General features: G+C 30.9%; 2 protein-coding genes across 2 annotated transcripts; one reads left to right on the forward strand and one right to left on the reverse strand.

Annotated features, from left to right (window-relative positions):
• Positions 1-1,051: 1,051 nt before the first annotated feature.
• LOC8270587 (protein RGF1 INDUCIBLE TRANSCRIPTION FACTOR 1) lies at positions 1,052-3,368 on the reverse strand. Its single transcript, XM_002511623.4, has 5 exons — positions 2,643-3,368; positions 2,364-2,543; positions 2,183-2,257; positions 1,776-1,916; positions 1,052-1,663 (listed from the first exon to the last, which is right to left on the reverse strand). The coding sequence occupies exons 1-5, from the start codon at positions 2,643-2,645 to the stop codon at positions 1,325-1,327; spliced, it is 738 nt and encodes a 245-aa protein (XP_002511669.2). The 5' UTR covers positions 2,646-3,368; the 3' UTR covers positions 1,052-1,324.
• A 10,281-nt stretch (positions 3,369-13,649) lies between these two features.
• Positions 13,650-16,065, forward strand: LOC8270589 (protein GRAVITROPIC IN THE LIGHT 1). The gene has a single exon (XM_015729110.3). The coding sequence runs from the start codon at positions 13,661-13,663 to the stop codon at positions 15,449-15,451; it is 1,791 nt and encodes a 596-aa protein (XP_015584596.2). The 5' UTR covers positions 13,650-13,660; the 3' UTR covers positions 15,452-16,065.
• The last annotated feature ends 4,290 nt before the right edge of the window (positions 16,066-20,355 follow it).

Genomic DNA, 20,355 nt, shown 5'->3' on the forward strand with positions numbered 1-20,355 from the left:
TGCAGTGAAATGAAATTTCAGCATATAATTATTAGTTCTTCTTCTTCTTCTTTTCTCTCATTGAAAAATATACTACAATTATTAGTTGCAGTGGGGTTAATTAGCAGTGGAAAGTATAAAGGATAGAGAGAAACTGTGCATCCTCGTATTGTCTTCCAGTCTCTTCAAAAGATTTGGTCTATGGATATCAGTATTTAATAAGGCTACTTTGTTTGGTCCCCCAAATCTAAATAATTAAATGGTCTTTCTCAACTTTTTTTATTATGTCTAACTGTCAAGTAGTTTTTTCTGATAAAGGCTAAATGTATATTCACACTTCACATTTTTATCCAGTCGTTTTCAATTCGTGGGATTATTCGAAGCCCCCATGCTTCCTTTCTTCCCTCTTTCAGAATTTATTTTTCTTTCAAGGAATTGTCCCAACATGTATGCATTTATAAGGAAAACAAATATAATGATACTGTCTTTGCCTAATCCTTGGTTAAGGAGGGTAAAAGAAAAACAAAAGGACCATACATAACAAAATTCTGATAATTTCTCTTTTTTAATATATGCACAAGTTTTATAGATATGAACTTTTCAGTTTCCAATATAATACAAGTCAAGAGCTTCCCTTCTCAAATGAAGAGGAGAGGACATTGGTAGGGGGAAAACATTAAATAACTGAATAGAAATGGCTACTAATTTTGTCTCTACTGTGTCCTAGGGAACAAGAAAAGGAGAAAAAAGACTTAAAATGCCAAGGAGAGGCAGCATGTGTAGGCTATGCAATTATAATCACACTATACTCATAATTGACATGTTTTCAAATAACTTAAATATTTAATATATGAATCCCCACAATTCAAATCCTTGAAAACATTTATCATACAAATTTAGGATAAAAGGCCATCCACATTCCCATCGTTCATCCAGTAGAAAGAAAACAAAATATACTTTCTATGAAAAAGCATTTGGGAGGGTATTGATATTTAAAGTTAGAAAAAGGCAGAGATATAAATGAAGATATGAGGGGCAATAAACCCATCAATCAGAAAAAGAAAAGGCAACAAAAAAAAAACAGGGTCCTCTTGTCACTATTACTTACTGTAACTCTGTAAAAGAAGGGGCCAAAAAGATAGCCATTGAATAATAATTTGATTTGCCAGACCCAAACCCACTAATATTGAGAGACTTGCTGTGTGATAGAGAGAGAATGTCATCGACAAAATTGGGAGATTTGGCCTTTCTTCCCAAATTACCCTTCTATTAACATTCAAATTACCAATTCTACCCCTGCCTCCCCCACCGCCGCCGCTCTCTTCCCCGTTGCAGTTCGCCGTAATTAATAAAGCGGAGCCCGGTTCGGGGTCTTCTTTCTCCGGTTCATCAAACTAGCCGATATTTCGGATATGCGTGGAAATATCGGCCTGCAAGCCGACAAGCTGCTTCTTTTCTTTCTCACAATCTCAGTTGTAGCAGTGCAAGCAAGAGTCCTGCACCCAACTTCACCACACCCACCTGAACTAGAAGATGTCCGAGTTGAAGCGGCCGGTTCAAGAACTGAGTCCGGAGTCATCAAACCATCATCTGAAGAACCCGGTTCGGATAAAAACAAGAACTTGCACTCAAAGAGAAAATTTGAAAGCCCACTTGCACCTTTTGTTCTAATCAGATGATCAATCTGAACAGAGAGACAATAATCAATTATACTGAGAAAGGCCCATGTTAAAGAAAGTGGAGATACGAAATGGGTAAGTTAAAAAAAGAATTATGAGAAAGATCAGTAACAAGACCTTGCAAGAAAGAGAACAAAATAGATATGGGTCTTGTAAGCTCCTCTCGCAAGTGTTGCAGATGTTGCCGGAGCCTCTGAATTGCCTTGTTTGTGGCCTTGGGTTTATAAAAACTACTTTTGCACTGTTAGTAGTGTAAGACTGGACACATTGAAATGAAACTTGATTAAGAACAACATGTAGGGTTCTAAAACGAGAAAAGCTTAAACATGGATGCTTTTTACTTTTCTAGTCTTAAATTTCTTTTGAAACAAACTAGAGAAACTAGTTAGACTGTATTATTAGAATTATTCTATATGTTTAAAAAAGAAAAAGAGAATCCACAAACAGTAAAATCATTTGCACCATAATTCAAATCAGCAAGAGATTACATAAATGATAATTACTTTCAAAATTCAGATGCTTACTTGAACAAAAGCACAGTCGAACAACTTTTGTGCGTCACCCAGCCTTATAACATCATGATATACATATCTTCTTATCTGAAACACAAACAAAGAACATATAAAAAGTTCACTACTTTCCTTCAGCGATATAAGAAGAAAAGAAAAACCCACAACGAGAATTTTCAAAGGGAAATCAAATAACCTGCAAGAGTCGGTGAGAGTTATGAGGAGACAAGCAGTGAGGGCAAATACTGATGCAACAGTCCAAGCAAAATATGTTCTTTTCGTTCTTCTTTGCTTCTTCATGAATTATACAAGCGTTGAAGAACTTTTCTGTTAAAAGAACTTGAAGCCAGTAAGGTGGCGTATTTGACGAAACCAGCTGTGTACAAAGAAAGAACCATAATTCAATAAACTCCATCAAGAAAAAGAAATGAAGGAAAAATATATTTGACAGAAGAAATTAATTAAAACACCATACCATGTTTTCCTTCTCTTTTCGAGTTTGAATTGTGATGAGAAAGACAGGGAGAGTTTGGTCAGGGTATATGAAGATAGTTAGTGGTAGACTAGAGAGAGAGAGAGGAACGGCGCCTGGCAACTGATGCTACTGGCGTAGTGTTACTGTTTCCAATGAAAGAACAGGAGAGAGAGAGAGAGAGAGAGAGAGAGAGAGGGGCTGGCCTCATTAAAAGAGCGGAGAGTGTGTGTCATGTTTTCGTGTTTGTACAATATACAGTATATTATGCGCTATACTCTAGTCTCTAGTTAGTGTAGAGGGAAGCTTGGAAAATGGGAAATTTTAAATTTAAAAAAAAAAAAAAGCAAAGCAAAGCAGACAAATTGTTTACATGATAAAGGAAAAGAAAAACTATTATAGAAAATAAGTTGAAACCAAATTCACTATAAAAAACTTTCCTTTTTCTATTGCTGTTTACTAAGCGCCCATACCCCAAAAACCCTAAACCTCTCTAACTATTTGGTTCATTGTAAATGGCTGGGGATGTTTCTCTCTTTCTCTCTCTTCTGCGCTAAGTGCTAAATGACAAGACTGGAACCAGCAACTTTTCTCAGTTCTCGGTGTAAAACGGTAAAAGGGTATGCAAGTGGCACTGGGTCTTCAAAAGTCTCCATTTTTATATTACAGTTTGACAGTTCTATACAAATATTTTCAAGTATAAATCCAAATTCTCCTCCACTATATTCCAGTTCATTACTTATTTCTCTACTTAATTAATCAACAAATTAACTACATTTGGAACAACCGATTTTCAGTGCTTTTTTCTTTTCTTCTTTTAATTTGAAAATCGAAGATTTCAGTTTAAAAGTTGATTGGTTGTGAAACATCATGAACGGATTTCATACACATTTATTTTTAAGGGTTTCTTGCTTCATGAATATGGAATGATTCGAACTGGATTCTTCAATATCATGATGTCAAACCAAAGCCATGAATAGAAGAAAGAAATCTGCATTCATGAAATGAAAACTCAATTTCTTAAATTGGATTTTTTTTTTGTTTGCTTACTTTATAAGCACTTTTTACCATTTGCAACAGTAATGCGGGTGAGGCGGTGAATTATCAGCAAATACACTGTGCAGTTCATTAATAGCTCGAGTTCAGAATTCCTTCTTTTTTTTTTTTTGAAATTTTTTGAGAAACCATGTTACGATTCATTAAGAAAAACTTGGGAGGAGGATCAAAGACCCGATTAGTAGGGCAAACAAAATGTCCATAGGATTTAGCAACGCAAGTAGCTGCCATTTTCCAGTTCTAAGTCTGTTTCGAAGATGACCTTATCCCGGTTGGTCAAAGCAGCCATGTCAGGGACCATATTTAACGCTAAAGCTTCTCCCTCCATAATAGAATTGAGCTTCCCCTTCCATAATAGAATCAGTATGGTTCATTGGGAAATAAAACAAAAACTTGAGGACATCCATGACTTGCAATATTGATTTTGCATTTTGGATAATTATATTTTTGTGTTTAAATTTATTAAAAAATAACAATTAAATAGTTGAATTTTTAGAAGATCACACGATATGAATTTCGATGTAAATATTTTTATATTAAATGAGATGAAAAATAATAGATATGTGGTAAAAATGTATTTTTAGCAAATTATTAGAGTTTTATAGCTCTATAAATATTAAGATTCATAGAGATTAAAAATTAGAACTATTACATTGATTTTTTTTTTAAATATCAAATTAAAGATTAATAAAAGTTAAAAAAAGAAAGTTATATAATATAAAATTTACAAAAAAAACTATATCACCAATAAAACCATTTAATTTCTGACCTATTTAATAATTTTTACTTTTTCATCTATATCTATAAAATCTTAAAAAAATATATAAAAGTTACCTGTTAAAAGTACAATGTTATTTTTTTTATAAATTATCACACTAAATTATTAGTTTAAAAATTCAACAACTTCATTATCATTTCTTAATAAATTCAAACACTAAAGTTATATTTATTCATTTTGTATTTTGACTATAACTCTAATCCAATAAAAAGAAAAAAAAAATTGTTGATCTTTTTTTTTTTTTTTTGAACAGCAATAATAATCTCATTAAATAAATGGAGAGAGATCCGCATTCTAATCAAACCTCATTCTAATTGAACAAAATGTGTTCCATCTATAAATATAAAAAGAATAAATTTTTATATAAAGTTCAAAACAATTAGGTAAAATAAATTTATTAAGATAAAAGAAATGTACTATAAAAATTAATTATTCTTTTAAAATGGTATATTTTAGACTTTTCTATTTTTTGGCTAAAAAATTAAATCCAGAAAAATCAAAGGATAAATTCTTTAAAAAAAAATTCATGAATTTAAACTATTTTTACTTATCAAACAATAAATTTAAGTTAAAATCTATGAATTTTATAAATTTTTTCATCGAAAATCCATCAATCAAATTGATACTGTTTTATGAAATTTTCTATCCATTAATTAATCCAATTTCATTTAGCATGTTTAGTTAATGTATTAAAGAAATATTCAATTCAAAATGTCCTACTTCATCAAGAAATAATGAAATACAATACTTTTGTATAATTTAACACACATTCAAAAGGACAAAAGTAGACGAGCCTTGGGATGAGAAACCACACAAGTGAATCTTGTTGAATTATGAGGATGAATTTTACAAGGGGACATGGAATTGGTACAAGTGAATGGGCTGATTTTGGTATTTTAGTAGGAGCACAAGGGAAGAAAATGGAAACATAAAATTTAAGAAAAAAAAATTAAAAAGAGAATACTTTGTGGGTAAGGGAAAGGAGGTGCAGAACCGTACGAATTAGCAAATATTATCAGAACTGAGAAGAGATGTGAGAGCAGTCTGTGTAGGACAGCTCTGAGCAAAGCAGCCCACATCCAAAGCATGATGCTCCCATCATCTCTCCTTCTCCCTCCCTCATCCCACAGCAGTATGCCACCGTCGTCTTAAACTGAATTGGCTCATGCTTTTGCCTAATTTACCATATTACACATTATGCTTTCTTTTTTTTGTTTTTTCTTCTTTCGAACAACATCTACCAGATTATGTATGGGTTTATTAGGCATAAAACAAAACTTGGGCCTTTGGGCTTCGGCTACAACGAATTCATACAACTTAGATAATAGCCCAAATACAAAGACGACAAAGTTGCAAAACATTGTATATTTATTAAAACTGCAAGTGAAAACAAAAACAATGATCCATCAGCTACCTGTGCAAGAATCCTAAATCAATCAATAATAATAATAATAATAATAATAAGAAGAAGAAGAAGAAGAAGAATCAGAATCCTCTTTCGGATGTGAACTTGGAAAGCTCATCTCTAAACTTGATGCCTTCCGCAGATAAAAGTTGGTGCATCTGTAACTGTCTCCATCTGTTAAACTTGAAATTCATCCTTTCCCTCTCATCCAACAATTTAAATGCAGATTTTTTTCTATCCGCCGGCATCTTAGAAACGGAAAGCTTTTGTCTGATAAGTTTGACTTTCTTTACCCTCTCCATCTGCCTCTCGACTCTCAATTTCGTTATATCTATTATTCCCTTGAATCTAAATATCGCATCAGTCACTCTTTTCTCCTTATCTTCAACAACAGAAGCCGCAAGGGCCTTAGATAGCTCGCTTAAGTTATAGGCAGACTCATTGCTGATCCCTTCCTCATTCAGCGCCTGAGAGAGGCTTGTTAAATCAAAACATGAAGCCGAAGAACCAGTCTTGCTCTTTTCGGTGTTAGTGGCGGAACGGTTCTTTTTTGACTCTGGTTTCATATTTGCCCCAATAATAAAAATTAAAAAGATAATCAACTTCAGATTCAAATCTCAGCAGAATAAATTTAGGTTCAATCTTTATAGCTCCGCCAGCGGCTTATGTATTTAGGTTTTGAAGTCGGTTTGGTCTCTTTAATCCAAATCCTACTGGGATACGAGATGCTGTTTGGGACTGGTAGAGGTTATCATTAAGGCCCATTTCAATTTATTATACATTGGGCTTTTCATTTACGAAAAGATCCAGCAGCAGAATATATTTGGCAAACTTTCAAGTGCAATTGGAAAAATATATACAATTTTTTTACTTAAACTGACAAGGATCAAGGACTAAATAATCACAAAAACTTCACCATATTTTTATCCTCAAAAAGAAAATTCACAGCAACTCGTAACCTTACGCAAACTGAGTTTTTCAAGAGATAGAAACTCGGTCATTTTTAACTGCCTCCATCTTTTAACCTCGGCATTCCTTTCCCTGTCAATGAAAAATTTGATTTCAGATTTGTTCCTTTGTCTAGAAAAAGAAAGCACGCGTCCGATAATTCTGGACTTCATTCCCCTCTCCATCTCGGGGTTCAATCTCATTTGGTAAATCATTTTTATGAATCTCAGAATCTCCTTTTCCTCAAAGACGGAAGTGGAAAGCGCTTTTCAAAGCTCGGTAAAGTCATAGATGGGATTGCAGATCAATCTTTACCCCTCCTCAGAGGTATCGGTTGAATCAAAATAGAAAGCAGCAGTCGTATTCTTTATAGTTTTAGCAGCGGCACAATTTTTCTTCGATTCCGACTTCATATTGAACTGAAATCAGAGAAAACAATTCCAACGAAGAAAAAATTCGCAAGAGAAAGAAAAATATATTATATCAAATCAAAAACATTATGCTGTGTGAATCTAATCTAATGTTACCGGTTTGGATTGTGTACCAAATCCCAATCCTCAGGTTTTTGGTTTTCTGTTGGACGTGCCCTCTAACGTTGATCCTATGGCTAACTGAAGCAAATTTGCAAGCAGAGAATCAAGAATATTGACTTTCAAAGTAGAATTATGGGCAAGCTGTGCTAACCAATCTGCACAAATGAGTGGTCTCTAAATCAATATGTCGGAACCCCTTATTTATCACTATTTTAAGTTAAAGAACGAATCTTTTTTCTTTTCCTTTCAAAAATATATTTCTCACTAATAGGAGAAAATTGCCAAAAAAAATTACAAGATGAGCGAGTAAAACAAGCTCAAATGATGATAGGTGCAAAAGAATTTATCAGTAATCCTTTCGCTTTCCATCAATCTGATTCTCAATGTCATTTCCTTAAATATTTTCTCATTATCCTGAATACTTGGAAGCCGAAAGCGCTTTTGGGAGCTTGTTAAACTCATAGGAGGAATTTCTAGTGTTCACCATATTTAGATCTTTGAAGTTTTCTGCTAAATCAAAACACGAAGCAACAACTGTTACATTTTTCTTATTAATATTGGTAGTGGCAGAGTTTTTGCTCGATTCTAGCTTCACATGAATTCAAAGCAACAAAAAACCAATTCCAATAAATGAAAAGAGAAAAAAAGAAAAAGAAATTGTTACGTTGTATTCAGTCTAAATGAAATTTTACAGAAACAGTTGATGAAGCACTTTCGGCAAGGTTTAGTTAAAGTTGGGATAGTAAATGGAACTCATCTATAGCTCCCTGTACTTTTTGACTTTATTTTACTTAGTCCCTGATAATCGATTGTGTTTTAATAAATCCTTATACTTCTATTTTTATAACTTTTATATCCTTCCATTAGAAGCATGCATACAAACGCGGTTAATACGAGTGAGAATAAGAAAATTATTCCAACAAGATAATGAAATTTTCAACTTTAGTTCATTGAGTCCCTATAATTTTTTTATTATTTTAAAGGATCTTTGAAATTTTTAATTTTGGTTTATTAGGTCCATAAAAGTTTTATATAATGTTTTGTTATATTTTCCATTCAAACATTATTTGGGTCTTGATTCGCTATATGTCATTGGATTGAATATAAAAAAATATTAAATTTGTATAAGAGATTGTCGTGTACTTATTCCGTCTTATTTTTATTATTTTATCTATTTCTTTTATTTAATGTGAAAATAATTTTCGTAAAATTGCAATACAATATTATTCACTAAATTTAGATTTTTTTTATAAAAATTCTTTTTATCTCAATGCATTCTAAAAAATTCATGAAATTCCAAATCCAATAATTTTTAATCAATAATGTTACATTATATTTGTAAGCTGATTTTTTTCTTAACAGATGTCAATCTCAGCAATTCATTAAACTAGTATACATCATCTAAAAAGAATATGGTGAGGATCTTTTTAAAATAAGTTAATTGTATATCAATTTAGGCGGTAATTTTTTGAATTGCAAATATCATACAAAGATGAGACGAATTAATTTTAGAACCAAGTCAATTTTAGAAAAAATTAATTTTCTATTAAGTTGCTAAATTGCACTTTAATTTCTCAACTTTAATATTTTTATATTACTTTAATGTTTCGCCTCATTTGCATTATTTTTTTATTTTTTTATTTATTCTTAAGATTTTTTTGGAAAAAAAAAAACTCAAAATTAACAGTAAGAACTTAAAAGATAAAAAAATAAAAAATTTACAAATATCTTAGAATAAAATAAATCTTTAAGGATCTAATGAACTAAAATTAAGTATTTTATTGGTATGTTTACCAGCGTCTGTAAGCACGCTATTGGACAAAAAGACTTAACAATGAAAAAAAATAAAAATATAATGATTTATTAAAATGCACATAATTATTAGAAATTAAGTAAAATAAAGTAGAAAAATAGAATGATCTAAGGATGGGTTTTGCCTAGTAAATACAATGCTTTCAAAATGATAACTATTATGGTGCAATGGAAATAAAAACAATGTGACAAACAAGGCTTTTAAGTTTTTTCTTCTAATGGAGTGGGGATCGTGGCCAAAATTACCATAGGAAAACTTCACAAGATTATAGAAAACTCTACATTTAATTTTATTGAATCATGAAAACAAAAAGTAAAATAATTCTGGGCTTTAAGTTGCTATACTATATAGTAATTCCAAGAAAACAATCACAATATATACCGTAATCAAGAAAAGCTACTCTGATTTCATCACGACTCTATCAAACTGAGGTTACAAAGAGATCATGTTCTTGTGAGTTTTAACTGCCTCCATTTTTTTTTTTGGAGACCTAGCATTCCTTTTTCCCTGTCAATGAACAATCTGATTGCAGATTCTTTTCCTTGATCATCCACTTTAATAACAGAAAGCATGTCTCATAATAATGATCTTTGCTGTCTCTCTCAATTTCAATTTCATTTGATTTTCACGGCTTTATGCTTACCGAAATGAGATTGATTCCCTATATATCCCATGTGTTTATGGGGTTTAATTTTGATTCCCTAAAACAAACTCCCTATAATCATGTCTCAAATTCTCACCAAACCAGGATCCTGACGTGGGTTTTGCGTTGCTCATTCTAAAAGGCTTTTCTTGGTTATACTTGCTATTGCCACTATAGGCATGCTTTAATTCAAACTTCACTTTCTTTGCCTCAAATTGATGCATTTTTCCACTGCCATTGTCCATGCATTTCTAAAATGCTTGATGTGTTCTATTACTGTTGAATGTTTATTTGTTTTATCGAATTCCAAAAATGGCAATTATATGAATCAACCCTCAGTTGCGTCATTGATAGGATCTATTATTCAGTGATAGTAAGTTAAGGAGCTTCAGCCTTTTCACAAGGGTTTTTTATAAGCACATATCCTTTCTAATATACTAAGAAGCTGATCCAATCCAATTCAGTGCGACTTATAAAGTAAAGCACTCAATGTAGAAGATTTAGATTTAATATGCTGGTTATTTAAGGAGATTTGGAATTGTTAATTCAAATCATGTGCTTTGACTGTGAGCAGACAATCAACATTGTTTATGTTGTCGGGATTGCTCGCGGCCAAATCCCAATCATATAATAGAGCAAAAGTCAGTTTTCTTATTAGAGCCCGTCAATGCTGGTTCTGAAATGGGCCAATGAATCCGGTATAAGCCCATTAGGAAAATAACAAATATATTTTAGAGCTCTACAATTTTATATCGCTTTAAAAATAAAATTTGACGAGAACCTTACCAATACAGAACCAACTTTTATCCAGAAATTTATAATCCTTTAGTTCTAGAAGTATCAAGTCTTCAATATGCCTGTATATAAAATTTCTGAAGGAGATTCCGGGTCAGTTGTGCGAGCAAACTATGAACACAGTAGTGGAAGTTGTGTTACCATATATATGATGCTGGTACCACTTCTACTGGGTTCACTAGATGTCTTGCCTAATCGTGCAAGTCCGAACCTCCATTTCTCTCTTTCTATAGTATAAAAAATATGATGCCAATAATATGGCAAAGCATGCGCCTTCATGACTTGATTATATGTAGTGACTTGATTGGCTTGATTCCTATGTGATAACCTTGAGTATTTTCTTCGATTTGATACAATTATCTTTGGAAAAAGAAATTCTAACTGTTGGAAACATAAAATACAAATTGCAAATGAACTAAAAGTTATTATCAGTCAATAAATTTACTATCACCAGATTATGACATTATTAGTAAATATATTTGTATTTTAATAGCCCTTTAGTGCTTTTTTAAAATGAGATTGGAATTTAATTTTTAATTTTTTTAGTAAATATTTTTTAAATATTATATAAACAACAAGACTAGACCGGTGAAACTAAACATCTAAATAAAAGAATAAAATTGAATTAAATATACTTTATTAAATTTTCATCAAGGCGAGAGATGACCAAATAAACGAACATGATGAATAACTCTTTAGTGAAAATTCAATTTAATATGAATTTTATCAAGCTTAAATTCAACTATTATCAAAATTGGCAGAATTAGCTATTTTGATAATAGAATACTCTAATAACCTCTTTTAAAGATAATTTAAACTAAATATTCAGTTGTGGTGTTCATTTTTAAGAAAATAAATGAAATCTAGAACTTATTAATAAGAAATCAATTTAATGAGAGCTAAGTTTATTCAATTTAGATCCAACTATTATGAAAATTTAACCTCTTAAATAGTCGGAAATTAGCATTTATAAGCCTGAAGCATATTTATATTTTAATAACCTTAAGTTGTTGGATATTACCACTTGTAAGCCTTCAACATATTTGTATTTTAATAACCTAGGATAGTATAAGAGGCTCCTGTGCGGCTTTATGTTTTCCTTACCAAACATAAGTCGATTGTCCATCCCATGTCTTCATGGGGTCTTTGACTTCGTAAAAGAAACATCCTAACCTAACCCGATAATCGTGGCCCCAATCCTCACCAAACCAGTATCTGAAGTGGGTTTTCGTGTTCCTGAGTCAACTCGTAATCTCCTGGAATCCCTACCTATCTCTTTCTAAAAGCCTTTTCTTGGTTGGTCCTCAGTATGACTCAAACCTACTCTGAGGGCACTCTTTTGGTGGCACTACAAGCAAACATGCTTTAGTCAATCTTCGATTGATACTTTGATGAAACTACATGCCTCAATTTTGATGCATTGCCTAAATCTTTGCACAACCACTGTCCATAATCCTAATGTTTGATGTGTTCAATTAGTATATTATTCCATTTCAATCTACAAGTATACTCTATAGATGGATGCACAACTTGCTTGTAAGATTAAACTTCCTGTTATTGCTTTTGCATTATTTTTCTCCTCTAAGCTCTTGTATTTATCTCTTGTTAGTAGAATTATGTGAGTTGTTGTCTGGGTGGCAGAGAGTGCCAGGATCTGAGCTTATGAAAGCTTGCTTACCACTAAAACCTGTCGGCTAAAAGCATTACACTGGATTTAAAGGTGGATAAAGCTAGCATAACATGATATAATTCATAAATAAAAATGGCAAAGCCTTTGAAGAAGCATGTAAAGCTAACTTTGAAGCAGTATTACTGCTGGTTTTTAGCTCAAATACAATAGTACTATAATGATTGGACCCAATAGAAAAATACCACTGAGATGGCAACAAGACATGTATGCCAGTAGCATCATCCCCTGTGAGTGGAATCATTTTTCTATCCAGGGAGAAATACTAGTGGGGCGTCACAGATATAATTAGCTTGATTAAGAAATTATCATTCTTTGTCCTTTTTCAAGACCCAATTGCAAAAGAAAAGAAGAACTCCATGATAGTAAATGACATGAAATAGGGGACAAATAATACCCTTTTATTGATCAAAATAGATTACTTTATTTTCTTATTTTTCTCTTTTAGGTGGAATACGCAACTTTTTTTCCCCGTTTTGTTTTTGCTGCCTACTTTTATTAATAGGACAAGTATTTAAAATTAGCGATAAAGAACTTTGAACCTAATTACACTTATTTTTTATTTCTCTAATGTGTCCAGACTATTAATTAATGATTTAGACTGTCAACATAATTAAACTGCCCTAATTATTTGTCTTTGCCTTGTATCTGTATTAGGTAGCATTTTATTCTAATGTCGTTATCATGAAGTATTTATAGACAAAAACCCATAAGCCAATATCATCGATTGTATAGTTGAAGAGTCAATTTTTGTATATTATTATTCTTGAAAATTTTGTGACACCATCCATCAACTTCAATTTATTAGGTTTTTTTTAATTCATTTGGCTTTTTTTATTATTTTTTATTAACTAATTACAGTCACAAGATGTATTGAATGAATGTTAATTAATATATAATTAAGATTATATAATTTTTTAAAAGTCTAACACATTAAAATACCACAATACAGTCGAATAGTTATTTTCAGAAACAATCACTTATAAAAATAATAATAAAATATAAAACTATGACTGAAATAAAATGAATTTTGTTAAGAAATTGAAAAGAAATTATAATAAAAAAGTCTATAATTTATTAAACTGCAACCAATTGATAAGTGAAGTGATATTAAAAATGGATGTGCAAGTTTAAATTCCGTTAAAAAAAAAAAAAAAAGGGTTCCTGTACTGTCTTTCTTTTGTTTGTTTAGGAGTTGATCTCATTTAATTTCATAATTAATGATTGGTTCACGCAATCAAAGAACACACTGTCCACTAGCCGTTTTCCCTTATTACCGTTAAGCATAATGTCGTAAGTCAGCGGAACCAGGAGGTTAAAATAAATCGTTATACTAAAAAATTAACAAAAGAGAACAGAAAACATGTCTATAATATTAATAATTAAAAAAAAAAAAAGAAAGGCTCAGGAAGCCAAAACCTACACATACCTTCCTTTCAAGACATTCAAAGCACAATCCGGAAGAAGTAGTAGCAGTAGTAGTAGTGCATCTCAAGAATTCTCTTCCTTTTACTCTCTCCCTTTGTTCCTTTTCCTTTTCCCTTTAAACAATCTTTACACAAACAAATTGAAGGGGAAAAGAAAAGTTTGGGAATTCAATTCCATTCTCTTAAACAAAACCCAAATCGAGAAAAGACACAGGAAAAGAGAAAAGAAATTTCTCATGACTGAAATGATGGATACCACATCATCGGCAACACCCAAAGCTCCACCAATCTCTGAAATGTTTCAAAAATTCGCCTTGGCTTTCAAGACCAAAACTTTCGAGTTCTTCGCCGATGAAGAAACCGCCACCGCTGCCGCCGATGATGACGGTTTATCTCTCCTTGACTCCGCCGAAGACTTCATTCCTGACCAGAAAGTTATTATTCTCAAACCTGACCAACCCTTTAACCAAGAAACCCAACCATTATGGCAGCAATCAACGGCATTGAAGTCTTCAGAGGTTACCAAGATCACGCCTTTAAATACCCAGTTGGCTCAAACTTTGATTTCTTCAATATTTGCAACGGTTTCTTCACTCGAGGCATCGTATTTGCAGCTACAGAGTGCCCATGTGCCTTTTAATGAGGAGAGCATAACAGCTGCTGATGAGGCTTTGGTTTCGCATCTTCAAAGACTGGCTGATTTAAAGCAATTATATGGGGATATGTGTAAAAATCCAGACTCTGGTGCTGATTTGGGTATTGGGTCTTGCTTAGAAGCTCAAGTACAAGAGAATCAAAGCAAGTTGAGAGTTTTGGGGACCGTTTCTGATCATTTACAAGAAGAGATTGATAGAAAGGATAATGAAGTTTTTGAGTTAAGGAAGAAATTGAGTGACATACAAAGGTCTAATTTCAAGTTGTCAAAGAGGCTAACTGGTAATTTCAATTTGAATTCATCTTCTTGTGATGTTTTATTGTCTGCTAGGGTTTTTGATTCTGTGTTAAAAGATGCTTGTAAAGCTACACACAAGTTTAGTAAAATTTTAATTGAATTGATGAGAAAAGCTGGGTGGGATTTGGGTTTGGCCGCTAATTCAGTTCATGCTGATATTCAATACGCTAAAACAGGGCATAATCGCTATGCTTTTCTATCATATGTTTGTTTAGGCATGTTTCGAGGTTTTGATTTAAAAGGGTTTGGTTTGGAGGAGGATGTTGATGCTGAAATCCTGGGTAATGGGCATAACTCTGATTCCATGAAGACCAAGGGTTCATTAAAGCAATTACTTGAGCATGTGTCAAGTAGTCCTGTGGAGTTAATAAGCAGGAACCCTGGTTGTGAATTCTCAAAATTTTGTGAAAAGAAGTATCAAGAACTTGTTCACCCAACAATGGAATCATCGATTTTCAGCAATTTGGATCATAACGAAGTTGTTTTGAATTCATGGAGATCGTTGAGTATATTCTATGAGTTGTTTGTTAACATGGCTAGTTCAGTATGGACGCTGCATAAATTGGCATTTTCATTTGATCCTGTCGCAGAGATTTTTCAGGTGGAAAGAGGTGTTGATTTTTCAATGGTATATATGGAAGATGTCACAAGAAGATGCACCTTGCCAGCTAAAGCCCGGATGAAGGTGGGTTTCACAGTAGTTCCAGGATTTAAGGTTGGAAAAACAATAATTCAATCTCAGGTCTATTTATGTGGCTTCAATTGTACAGAGTAGTTGTTCCTTGTTGAATCAGGTACGAAACTAGTAGTTATGCAGCTTAAGCAAACTAATATATCTCTTGGTTTTGATTTGATTTCGGCGCTATAATCCCTGAGGTTTGGATGGTGGTACACAACGGCACAGGAATCCCAAAGGATTCAGTTGAGGGTTTCAATGGATACCTCAGTTAAGTATGCTAAGAAGGAACTCTGAATATTAACTATAAACTTGGAAAAGCCAGCACTTTGCATTGGCACTGGAAACAACTATGGCTTTCGGCTCTTGGCTATCTTGCTATGCCTGGTCATACTTCCATCTTGGTGATGAACTTTTCCTTTCTCTTCGTTTCTATTGTCCTTATGCCAGGTGCTGTGTAAATATTGCTGTAAAGTTTTCTTTACCTTTTGCTTTCTCCCCTTTAGTATTTTGCTGTTCTGCGCTGACACAAAAAAAGAAAAAAAATTACCACACTGTGTATCCTTTTTTCCCCTGAGCTGTAAACTGTGTATCCACATTAGCTTCTTTTGATACATTACAATTGGATCTGGTAGGAAAGTTATGCTGTAATGATTCTGCTTATACTTGTCACAGATATTAAATCAATGGCTTGAGTAACCTTTTGTTTCTAAGGTGCATTGGATTGTTTTATAGGCTATGGATGCATGGCTTGTTCTAATATAGGCTTGAGGTACCTCTATGATTTAGCTTGAGAATCCTGTCATTCTGTCTTCTGAATATGATTGATTGCGATTTTTCTTTTAAAGATGCTAGTTCTTATACTGATTGAAAGATAAAATGAAGGCTTATGCTCCATGTATTCTGGAAAAAGCAGGATCTGGAAATTAAACGAGGCAGTTAAAAGAATGATATTGTTATCTGGTAAATGCAAATCCTTGGTGAGAAAGGCAGGAATTTATAACGACTCTTGAGTAAGCTAGTGAATGTGGTATTCCCATCCCACCAACTATTCTGAAACATGTGGAAGGGGGACCGGAATATGGAAAGTTGTTGTTCTTACTGATAGATAGCCCGCATTTCTTGCAGATATCTACTTTTCCTCTTCCTGCTATTCGAGATCAGTTGGCTGTCAATTACTAAACTTTTACTAACCATGTGATTGCTATCTCCTGAGGGAGAAGATTTACATTTATGGAAGTATAAACATTAGTAAGTAATGCTTACCGTAAATTTACTTTACTGGGTTTGCTTTGTGGAAGCATTAAAATAAAGTAGGTAAGGTAGTTGTTATATTCTTAGTATATTATATATTAGCCCATGGCAATGGCATCCCCGAAACAATATGGTTAGGTGGGTAGCAAACTAGCAATAAAATCTCAGTACAAGATCTTCAATTTGGATTCTACCGTTGGATTCAGAGTTACAGAGAGCACGTAGTGGAACTTCATTTATTAATCCAATTCGTCCCCTCCGCTGATTCTGTCATATTTCAAAGCTTTTGGATTTGAAGAAATTTCATGGTGGGCGGTTTTCTTTTCTTTTCTTTTTTTTCTTTAAAAAAATAAATCATTTTTACCATTTTTTTCTAAAATTTTGTTTTACGATCTCTTTTATTTATATGATTTAAAAAATACTAAAAATATATTACTAAACAATATTGAAAAAATAATATTTAATTTATATTATTATCAAACCAGTCAAGTGAGATATATTTATCGTTTTTATTTTATATTTTTATGTTTGATATTTATAAATTAAAAAATACTATAAGTTTTTTTTTTATATATAATAACTATTGTGTCTTGAAGATAATAAAAAGTGCTTTTAAAAAAATATACCACAATAAATAAAAAAATATACCAAAAAATATAAATAAAAGTATATAAAAATAAAATTATAAAAGTCATTTAAGAATTGGCTAAAAGTCACGAAGGATGAAAATAATCTTGTTCTAACTTTATTAAGAAAAATAATATTAAAAATACAAAAGGTGCTATAAGAATATTATAAAGCAAAATAAAAAAAATTATATAAATAAAATCTTTTTATATTTTAGGTCGTAAAAAATGAGGCATAGAGGTAAAATCTTACTTCCCATTTTCTATGAACATATAAAACATCTTTCGATTTTAAGGGTTGGCTCCATAATATCACTTATATATAATAAAAAATATCTTAATTAATATCTAAAAATGAAAAAGAGAAATATTTTTATTTAGTATTAATTATTTTAACTATTTTTATTTTTCGATCCTGGCTAATAAAAAGATAAAATTAAAAGTTCAACTAATAGTATGCATGAAAAAACACAATATATTAATTTCTTAAAGTTTGACTTTAGAGCATCTTTTGAAACATATTTTTAATACAGTTAAATTTCTTATTATAAAAGGTTATCTAATAAAAAGTTTTAATGGAATTTTAGTTTTAGATATAAAAAAATGTTTAGTTTTTCTTGAAGTTTGACTATAGAGGTCTTCTGAAACATATTTTTAATATCTAGTTACATTTCTTATTATAAAAGGTTATCTTGTAAAAAAATTTAATGAATTTTTATTTTTAGATATAAAAAGATGCTTAGTTTCTTTAAATTTACTATAAGTTTTCATTCACTTTATTAATTGATAATTTTTAATCTTTTTACTAGCAAGATTTAAAAAGAAAAGAAAAAAATCAAAATTATTAATACCTATAAATAGCTTGATAAAGTGATTACTTTGGCAAGTTTGACCTGATGGATCTTAAAACTTTATGGTTAAGTTGATATTATTTTTCTTTTTGATAAAAAGAAAAAAGGTTCTTCTATTAATATTATGATAAATGGAAAAAAGAATTGATATACCAAACTATCCAAAGCCATTTAACTTTTTCATTTGCATTCAAATTGTTGATCTTAGGCATGTTAATGATATGTAGGAAAAAGGCCACAAACCTCCAATTACATATTAGAGTTGAAGTATAAAAGTAAAAGATAAAAATAAGTTTACAAGACTTTATTCCGACCAAAATGAACTAGTTTTAAGAGACGATCTACTTTTAAAGTAAGATAGACCTAGAAAAACAATTTATGTCCGACTCAAATTTTAATGGTTGAGAACACATGTGTCCCTTTAGAATTCTTCAACCTTCCAATGCCACCCTCCATTTTTCATATTGTTCCTTAGGTCATAAAAACTTTATATCTTTTGGAATGCCAAATACATTTCCTAAAAATAGTTCAATATATAAAAATATTATAATGACTAGTTAAATACTTACAAATAAAAATAAAAATATATCATACGATCGCTCGCAAACTTCAGAATGAAATAATAATTCAATTAGTAATTATATAACTTTATATGTAATGAGTTATTAAAATTGTTATTTAATTATTCATTTTATATTATGATTTTTATATACATCATTACTCAAGATGGAAAAAGAGAAAAAAAAAAAAAGAAAAAGAAGAAGATCGTCATTACTCTAAATGAGAATCAAGAGAAGATAAATGAAGAAATCAAAATCTACATGTTGGGGATTACATGTGCGAATGGCATATTTAAGCAACTGATGAACCCAAAGCCCTGAACAGGAATTAAGGTTTGTTCCGATACCGGAGAAACGGGAATTCGGTTACATATGACAACTAATACGTATATGACATTTTAGAATCTATAGCTTTAATTAAAATTTATAAATTTCTTAAATTAATAAACAGTGAAATTAATAATTTTTTAAAATCTTGCCATTTAGATTAAATATAAAATTCATACATTGGTATATATATATATATATATATATATATATAATTTTGTTTTATGGGAACTTAAAATCTAGAGAATGATCAATTTTCTAAGGTATATATATATATATTTTTTATCTTCTTTTACCTTCTCAAACAATAAGTTTAGTTGGGACAGTGATACAAATAATCATTTAATTTTATATTATATTTTGTTTTGGCCACAAGACTTTAATTTATTTTATTTTAGTTATTCAATTTTAATTTAGGTTACAATTCAGCCACTTTTCTATTGAGAGAATTGATTATTCTTGCAACCTCTCTCTTAATTTATTCTTTTATTGGCTATTCTTGCAATATATCAATCTTTTGTGAAGTTGATTAAATTCAATTACAATAAAATGATTGAAATAAAAAATAAATAAAGTTCTATAATAAAATAAAACTAGGTGAAAAATTCAGTGTTCATTTGTATCATTAATCAAACTTTAGCTTAAATCTGAGTTTTGCTATGTATTATTGGAATATTCTACAATCATAAAATTCTTTTTTCAATTATGGATAATTCATCAGTATCTTTTTTTACTTAATTTAATAATTTTATATGTTCTTATGATTAATTTAAATTATCAGTGAATTTACTTTAATTATTTACACAAATAAAATCATATATGTGAATTTCATAGTTATCGAGTATTACTAGTTAAATTATGAAAATTAATAGAAGCTTGTATTAAAAAAAGGTAATATATTTTATTAATAGATAATGAATTACCATAATATAATGCTGATATAGTATTCAATTACAATAATAAATTATTAAAAATTAGAATAGGTTAATTAGGTGTCATCCATCCATAATACATTACAAGTAATTTGGTCGTTCTTTCTCTCTTTTGTATAAACTGGAAAACCTTTGTTACCTCTAATGTACAATGCAATTCTTTGCTTAACTATAAACAAAGATAACTAATTATGTTAGGGATATAACACGATTTATATGGTTTTATCTTAATATTTGGATGGAAGAATTGCTTGACATTGTATCAAAGCATCTGTAATCCACCTCATCTAATAGTTTAAACTTTTGGGTGGAATGCTTCTTTGAAAAATCCAGCACTAAAACCTAAAAATAATTAACTGTTAATATATTTCATAAGTTTATGTTATATAGAATGCCTGGATAGTTAGCTAAATAGACGGTTAAAAAACAAGACAAATATGAAATAAGAAACTC

Source organism: Ricinus communis, chromosome 1 (assembly GCF_019578655.1).
Source record: "Ricinus communis isolate WT05 ecotype wild-type chromosome 1, ASM1957865v1, whole genome shotgun sequence".
Taxonomy (NCBI): Eukaryota; Viridiplantae; Streptophyta; class Magnoliopsida; order Malpighiales; family Euphorbiaceae; genus Ricinus; species Ricinus communis.

What these genes read in the sequence shown, in the direction of transcription:
- LOC8270589 (XM_015729110.3), top strand. Translation starts at nt 13,661, where the DNA reads ATGTCTATAATATTAATAATTAAAAAAAAAAAAAGAAAGGCTCAGGAA.
- LOC8270587 (XM_002511623.4), bottom strand. An exon ending in ACTCTCACCGACTCTTGCAG is followed by an intron (nt 2,258 to 2,363) that starts GTTATTTGATTT and finishes TTTGTGTTTCAG; the next exon opens with ATAAGAAGATATGTATATCA. An exon ending in TCGACTGTGCTTTTGTTCAA is followed by an intron (nt 1,917 to 2,182) that starts GTAAGCATCTGA and finishes CAATGTGTCCAG; the next exon opens with TCTTACACTACTAACAGTGC.